The 8606-nt window shown below is 36.8% G+C and overlaps 1 protein-coding gene and 1 pseudogene across 2 annotated transcripts; both read right to left on the reverse strand.

Moving 5' to 3' along the window:
* Positions 1-487: 487 nt before the first annotated feature.
* On the reverse strand, positions 488-3109 carry LOC133695777 (ATP-citrate synthase beta chain protein 1-like; annotated as a pseudogene).
* Positions 3110-4834: 1725 nt separating this feature from the next.
* On the reverse strand, positions 4835-8276 carry LOC133696784 (uncharacterized). Of its 2 annotated transcripts, none has more exons than XM_062119062.1 (13): positions 8146-8276; positions 7903-8051; positions 7756-7804; positions 7490-7636; positions 6892-7019; positions 6718-6787; positions 6449-6539; positions 6112-6181; positions 5874-5969; positions 5679-5778; positions 5473-5559; positions 5293-5384; positions 4835-5198 (listed from the first exon to the last, which is right to left on the reverse strand). In XM_062119062.1, exons 1-13 carry the CDS (start codon positions 8195-8197, stop codon positions 5058-5060), a joined length of 1272 nt encoding a protein of 423 aa, XP_061975046.1. In that variant the 5' UTR covers positions 8198-8276; the 3' UTR covers positions 4835-5057. The 2 variants fall into 2 exon arrangements, with proteins under 2 accessions (XP_061975046.1, XP_061975045.1); XM_062119061.1 differs by having other exon boundaries at positions 6883-7019.
* Between the last annotated feature and the right edge of the window lie 330 nt (positions 8277-8606).

The raw sequence follows: 8606 nt of genomic DNA on the forward strand, positions 1-8606 counted from the left end.
TGTTTTATTTTCTGGGGTTTATTCCAGAACCCAATGCAGAGATCCTCACAATGCGTAGAATAAACCCTCACAAAATGGAGGAAGAAAGCAAGACAACAAGGACGCCACCAATTTTTTTTAATTTTCACTTTATTATCTAAGGGCAGGAGACAACCAAGTTCCCAGCCCATGTGATATATTCCCTTCATGACCAATCTCATTTTCCTGTCCACGTGAGAGATTATAAGACTATTCAATCACCTTTTTTGTCCTTTAATTTGGTTACACCGCTCCCATCGTTTTTATTTTATTTTAACTTTGAAGCAAGAATTGACCACCAGAACTATGATGCTGACATAAAAAAACACGCAGAGCATTTGAAAGATAACTAAAGCATCTTTGATTAACATAAAGGTGTGAAATTATTGCACGGACGGGTTCGTGTGGCCCAAACTGTCTGATCTGTTTGATCCGCATGATCCAATTCGTGTTTGATATTCTTTGCTCCTAAATCCCAGTAACTCTGTTATTATTCCTTCTCGAAACCCAAAGCTTAGGCCTTATAGAAACATCTGTTTGATAAATGATAAGAGTCTACTTTGTATACAATGGCACGCTTCACCTAGCTGCAGTGCAACGCTAATCTAACAACTGAACAGACATTTCAGCAAATTGCAGACTCGAGAAATTTGAAAAAGAAACGGCTTGTGCGGAGCAGGTAAGCATTGCACCTGCTATCTGTAAGTCTCTCACTTGGTGTAGAGAACATCCTCCCATGGGTGACGGTATAGAGGTTGTTTCAGTCTCTTCTGGTCGAAGGTGTGCCTGAAACAAAAATCAATTGTAGGATCAGATGCAGCATTTATGTAGCATATAGTAGCACACGGTGGTCTCTGCCACTCATCCTTGCTGGGGGGTCCCGTGACCCACCACTGAAACTTTTTTGTTACAATAGCCAGGCATTTGCTACTACAACTAGACACCTCAAACACAAACACTGTGCCCTCTTTTGTCACAATTAAGTCATATCCTTCAAGCGACCAGACAACCATTTAATTCTACGACGGGACTAAAAGGAGCTCAGCTTTTAGAAGCACTGTAATTAAAGAGTTAATCATGTCCGTAATCTCACCAACAATGTGTCAATATCAAGGGTTGCTGTAACCTAACGAGAAGCATAAGAAAGTCTAAAAGGATGTGACAAGAAAATTTTGAATTGGAATCCAACTCACCCAATCAAACCAATGGAACGTGCCAACACAAAGAGCCCATTCAACTAGCCAATCCCAACAATCTCATCAATCTCTGGTTTAGTGAACATTCTGCTACCTGCAAGGAGATCCGAGAAAAGGGACCCTATCGCGCCATCGATGTTAAGGACCAAGTTATTGGCCTTTGAAAGAGTGTAGGTTTCGACTTGAACAGCATACTCCATATACTTAACAGAAGGGAAATGTGTGCGAGCAAACCGTTGTAGAGGCTCTACTCTTTTATCCCTGTTGTCCCCTCTCTTGATCCTTTTCCAAAGAGAGATAATAAGAACTCCATCCCTCAGATTAGCAATGGAAACCAATAAAAGCATTTAAGCAGTGTAATTCTGGAAAATTTTTGTACCTGTGCCGATACCTGGAACACGAATCCCCTTCTTTTTCATGCCTTCAACAAACTCGTAGGGTGTTAGACCCTGACAAGACATGGCACACAAATTAATCTGTCTCTACAAACTATCAGCTACATTGGAGGCCAATTTCTAATGTACTTGCAAAATTTATTAAACTTTACCTTGTCATAAGCATCCTTGAAGTACCGAGTAGCATCATCAATGGCGCCTCCAAACCGGGGACCAATTGTGAGCAAGCCTGTCTCAGGAGATTATGATTCAGTTTTCCTTCTGCTTTATGCTCTCAGAAACCCTTACCAGCAATTCAATTGGAGAGATTTCAACAAAGAAACAAAAAAAAATCATCTCATGGCCATAGTGTACCTGAGACAAAGCTGGAAACTAGGTCCTTTCCTGCCTTTGCTGTTACTATAGTGTTGTGAGCACCAGAGACACAGGGACCACGGTCAGCACACAACATGATGCATATCTGATTGAGGTCATATGTATCAGTGAATGAAGCAGCTAGACCAACTACTGCTTCTAAATGCATGTCAAATCCTAAATGATAATGAAACAAGGCAAGAAGAGCCACATTGAACTTAAAGCTCAGCATGACCAGTTAAAAATGTATAGGAAGGTCATACAATTCAAAAATTATGAGAAACGTACCTCCATAAAATGGGTACAGTAACGTGGAAGGCTGCGCTTGAACCATAAAAGAGAGATGACATCACCCACACCATAAACCTGTTCAACAATGGAAGACATTGGCACGCCAGCATAGCACGGTTCCTCACCTGCAAAATTGGATTAAAAAAGAGTTCAGCAATAAACATTTAAACCAACTAGTAACTCAGGAAGCATTGGTTAAAAGTACCTCTTTCATCAGAGATGGTAGAAATGGGTTGGTGCCCGGACTTTTCCGCTCTTGATTGCAATGGTAAGATCTTCAGGGATTTGTGGAGGCGTAAACTCCTTTACAGGTGTAATCTTTCCTTCGTCAACCTAGGAGGAAATAACCAGATAACATTCTTAAAGCAGGTCAAGCACATTTGGTGAACTTGAGTGTACCTTTTCTGGTTTGGAAAGTTCTCTTCTTTAACCAAGTTTGGAACGTTACTCGAGGACACATAAACTAACCAGTTTCTCAAACGTTTCCTTAATTGCAGTCTCAAAAGCTTCATATGAAGTGGGAACAACAGCTGCGGCATCTTTTAGTGCTTGATTTTTTGCTTGAGCGGATTCCATCTCACCACCACTTTTAGCACCCTGATGTACAATGTCACAAGGGAGATTAGAAAAAGTCCCTCTTGTACTGCAATGGCAGCTGCTATTTAAAATACATTAGTGCAATATAGTACGGCAACCGAGCATGACCAAATTATATTCTAATTTAAATAGTCGTGCACAAGTTCTACTGACCCAAACAACCATTGGTTAATTTGTTTACCTTTCCCTGTTTTAGAGCTTCAACTAGAGAATACTCATCCTGTCCACCAAGTTCCTCAAGTACAACCATCATTTTAACCTGTGTGGGATCAGAAGATCAAATAAGAGAAAAAGGAATCCAAAATGATAACAAGCAGCAGTACAAACTATAGATTTGCTAAATCTTAGTTAATGGTCAAAGCAGAGAGTTGCATGGGCTGCATAAATTAGCACTGGATACTTGCCAGCTTTGTCAACAAGAGAGAAACTAAAAAACCGCACTATTGCTTAAATGCAAGTAAATGGAAACAATGATATACCTGTGCGATGTTGTTGAACCGCATACCATGATAAGAAAGAGTAGATCATGGGAACACATCTCCTCCAATTGCAATACCTAAAGGATTTAAAAAAATATTGAAATTAAAAAATAATAATTTTATAAGTTATTTCAAATAAATTAAATAGCAATGAAAAAAATAAAAACTAAATATAATAAATAAAAAATTTTAATTAAAAAAATTATAAGATAAAAAAAATATCAATCAAGAACCAAAGTTAATATAAAAATTAAATTAAATTCTATAAGATATAATTAAAAAAAATTCAAAACAAAATAACAATAACAATATATTTTATAATTTTTTATAAATTTTTTATAAATATTTTCTGTTCAAATTAGAAAAAATAATAATCTGAAAATCAATCCAGATTTTTTTCAATTAAAAATATTTGTTATCAATTAATTTTTTTAATTATAAACAAACACAATAAAATTTAAAAAATAATTTTAATGAAACGAAACAAACGTGACATGTTTTTAATACAAATAGGATGGAGTATCGGTTTGTCTTTCAAGCTGGATGTGCAGAGAGAAAAAGAAGGGAGGTTGGGGTGGGGTCGGGTCGGGTCGGGTCGGGTCGGGGTCGGTTAGGGGATGGGCGGGTAGATTCAATTATCCAACGAGGTAGCTTGACTTGAAAGAAAGATGGAACTGCCGTGTCCTTGGAAAAAGAAAGGGCTCGATCACCGGTAACATGAAAGCCGACCGTTTTTCCAAATATTTTTCTCTCAAAATAACAGATATTTCTCATGTCAGAAACTTAAATCTGACTTGAGTTGTTAAAAAATATGAAAAAACAAAATTTTAACATCAAGTGAAAAAAATAATTCAATAAGCCAGGCTGGGTGTAATTTTTCCATAAGAAAGTATTTTTATCAGCTCAGATGAAGATTTTTCTAAAAAAATTAAAATTAAAATTACCTAGAGTACAAAGATCAGTTAAAAGCAATTAAAGTGTTTGCCACCTGGTAGTATGATAAAAGTGTTTTCTGTGAGAATATATTAATATTGAAAAACTATTAAATTATTAATATTTCGTATTTTCGAACTTTCTCACATCTTTCATCTTATATAACCATATTAACCACCCTTTCCGCTCACAGCACTAACGCATATATATATATAGCATTTTGTAGTGGAAGTGTAATGTTATCGATCATGTTTTGTTTCCGAGTAGCAGCGTTCTTAATGATGAATTGAAATAAATAAAAATAAAAATTAATGGAACACAACTACCCTCCCGGCACCAGAAAAAAAAAAAGAGGATTAATTGTTGACATGCTCCCATGCAGACACTAAATGGATAACATATCTTTTTACGAAGTTGACATGCTCTATCGAGTATGACGAGGATGCATGATCAAGGATTTGAATTCAGAAGGCTTGCTCAGGTTTTCAAAATGGTCAAAATGGCTATGCAGTTCATTAAAATTTTATGAACCATGCTATATGGACTGTAACCTGGACCCAACAGCATAAGATATCCAACAATTCCTTTTGTTTTTAAAATTTAAGGAATACTAGCAGTATCCATTACTATATACCAGGGTTTGTTCATGCATCATGGCTGGATCAAATTGTCTATATTTTTACAATTGACCCAAGCAATTTAGCACAACCAGGCTGCATACCGTATTTGCAATCTTGTAAACTTATCAAGTTACTGGAATTGTGAATTTGGAAACCCAGGTAACTTCAGTAATCCTACGTGCAGGGATCATAACATTTGACTGTTCCAACCAAATCAAGGGCATTTGCAAGTGCTTGCAAGAGATGCTCTGGATAATCCTCAATATGGACAAGACCATGCTGTGATCGCATGGAACTCAAGACCCTTCCAACAATCTGAAGTTGTTGAGATATAAATATTTCATTAATCAAACTTCAAATGTAATAGTTTAAAAAATGGAAGTGAAACTAGGAGAAAATAAATACTGACCTTGCGTGCATAGCCCCCGTAAGCTATGCCACCTATTAAAGCATGTGATGAAGCAAGTGAAGTAGGCATTGATCTGTTATCCTTTGAATTCTCTGAAAAAGAAAAGGTTGAAGTAAAATAAAGAAACAATTAAGAGTGATTATTAGATTACAGGACAGAAGAACCGGGTGATAAAATTACCGGCAACTAGTGTTGTTTGAAAAAGCCCTTCCTTTTTCAACCCTTCAACCGTGTGAGCATTTGTGCCACCGGCCAATTGAAAGAAACCTACATCATATAATGGTGAAATGCAAACTTTACTCGTATGATTGAGTGGGAAGTGGGAACGGCACAAAATAAGCTATAAAATGTTGCAAAAAATGACAGCAAAGTGAATCTGCACAAACCACGAGGCTTATCTTTCACAGCAGCCAAACAAGCAGCGAATGCAATCGATTCCCTTGTGGCACCTCGGCCAATATCTCCACTCATGGGACGGCCATCCAACTTCGATAGAGTTCATAAGGATTATCAGAGGCTCTTTATGGTTTATGATGATAATATTGAAACATATTTAATAGATGGAGATCCATAGGACACACCTGCCATAAATTGAGGCAAGGAAGATGAGGTTCCATCATTGTGTAGATGGTGTTCATTGAAGATATAGTTGAATCTCCAGCATATGGTAAGCTAACCTGCAGGGAGTAAATATTAATATGCAATCACCCCGAACTCAGTATGACATCCAGCTAGCTCGTGTTACATATGATAGATGTTTTATCCACAATAGGCCCAGAAATATTTAGATCAATCATCAGTGATAAGCTGTACACTCACTGCTACTAGTTTCAGGTATCCAGTTGAATTTCCCAAATCATTCCAGAGTCCCTCAAAGGGGGCAGTCTGCCTACAACAAGAAAAATTGACAGGGATGACGATGTGAAAGTCACTGCTTAGATAAAGAGGAATGGACATTAGGGAAAAATAATCATCCTGCTCCACAGGGTCGAAGGGTGAATTCATATTCCCTCTAACATAATATAATTGCACAGTACAGGCCATGTGAAAACCAAGATACAAAAGCGAAGGAGAAAGTAGATGCTTTGATATAAAGGACTTCTGGATAGCCTTTTAGATTTGTTTTATATATTGTTTATCGGTCTTGGAATTGTACCTTCCACCTGTATGTATCTCTATGGCATCTACATCATTCCTTTTAAGAAGTTCAGCAGTAGCGGCAGCATCCCTTGTGTACATAGCCATTCCTAGATCAATTTGCACATGTTAGTTTAAACTGGACATACTGCAAGCTATGAGACAGGGAAACTACTAGAAGTTTGTGATTTTCTGAAAAGTTTTTGAAGAACTCTATCACGGGGTTGAAAAAATGGAAGGCCAAAGTATTGGAAAAGAGTAGCATATCAACGGACAAAAACTACTAACTTATTTTATCATATGGGCAAACCGGAAAGCAACGACCACAGCCATAACAGCGTTCAGTTATCACTCCGCCCTGCATATCAATGTCAATTTCAAACAAATATACCAACTGCGGTGATAATATGGGGTGACTATTCATAAACTTTGGAAAATATATCATTCAAAGACCTTTAATACATTGAGTGTTTCGGTACCATGGGAAAGTTCTGTTGTTGATTGATGTTGCTGTAATGATATTGCACTTGCAGGACAAATGGTTTCACAGGGCCTTGAACAGTCCAATGGACACTCCTCTGGATCAAATTCTGTTAAGAATAACACTGAACTCATATCACAATCAGATGATGGCACAAAGCTCATGCTCCCTTGCATGGTCATTAATTACCCATCTCTTGGATTGGCAAGATTGCACTTTATCCAAGGCCAATTTCACATTCGAACAGAATTTTAATATCATGGTCATAAAGATATGGCCACACATTCACACTGAAAAGCTGCTGTCTATCGGCTTGGACTTGGAACATCAGGAAAGTTTGTGAAATATCTCGAGACTCATTCATTGATGCTTCATAATGATATCAACAAATATAGTGTATGGATTTTAAAATAAGACCAAAAAACAAATCTCAATCCCATCCGACAGTTGCATGTTCCCATGACGTTGTATGGAATTTCTAAAAATGCCAACAGCTTATCAGTTACATATAGGATCCTTTCGATTAATTGCAATTTCTAAGTCATGAAATTAATCTAAATTAGATAAGGGAACACGTACCAGCTTTACGAAAGTGAAGATCTTCATCATCATTAACACTAATCATTACCCAAGGCTTTCGAAGGTAAACAATCTCCCTTGCTGCTTCAATTCCTTCGTTTACAGCATTCACAATAGATGCATCGGCAGCGCAATCAATGCAGTCAACTGCGGAATCGTTCATGCACAAATAATCAAGAACCGGCGTAGACATTAACATTCACGAACTTAAGTTTGCTAACCAATCCTTAAACGGACAGCAACTGGTTCGAGAGTTTTCTTTTTACCTCCAGCTAGAGTGTAAACTAGAGAAAGATTCCTGACATCGACAACATCCTAAAATAAAGGTAAAATAAGAAAACAAATCATTAATTTGACAATTAGAAATGTGTCTTGAATATACGAGAGTTTAGGGTTTAAGGCTTTTCACATACCTCAAAGCTAGCACCGCAGATAAGCTTGACCCAGTTGCCCTTTTGCAGTGATTCTTGAGGAGCAGATGCAACTGAAGCAACCCCGGTTGTTCTTACAAGATTTCTAACACTTCCAAGACATTTTTTGTTGCTCCTATAATTCACTTTCCCTGAAACCAAAAAAATGAAGGCACTCTAGGAGTATTATTATATTATACGAATTAATTATAAAGCAAAATAAATAAAAATAGTAGCAGAAGCAACCATGATGATGTTCAGGTAACGTTGTGGCATTAATGGAGAAGCACAAAGCCATGACAAAAGGCACAGAGCGGTTGATAGGTTATTATCCGTTAAATGCCCAATCTTTTTGTTTTCCTAACAGAGTTTCGCGGTTAGCAAAAGATATTTCTATTGTATGTCTGGTCTTTCGGCTTTGGGCTTCTCTCGTTGCCCAGAGAAACTGGTTGGCAGGCTTTGTTCGTCTCGGAAAATCCACCACAGTTATTTTCGGTTTATTATGTTGGGCTTGTATAGTTTTTTTTTTTAGTATTTTATTGTTTATAAATATATTAAAATATTTTTTTTATTTTTTTAAAATTTATTTTCAATATTATCATATTTAGAAAACCTAAATTTTTTTTAAAAAATTAAAACTAAAAAAAATAAAAATCTTTAAAAGTTAAACTCAAGACGGCATCAATTCAAAAATAGTTATCTCTTTA

The sequence above is a fragment of the Populus nigra genome, chromosome 6 (assembly GCF_951802175.1).
Source record: "Populus nigra chromosome 6, ddPopNigr1.1, whole genome shotgun sequence".
In the NCBI taxonomy this organism is placed as follows: Eukaryota; Viridiplantae; Streptophyta; class Magnoliopsida; order Malpighiales; family Salicaceae; genus Populus; species Populus nigra.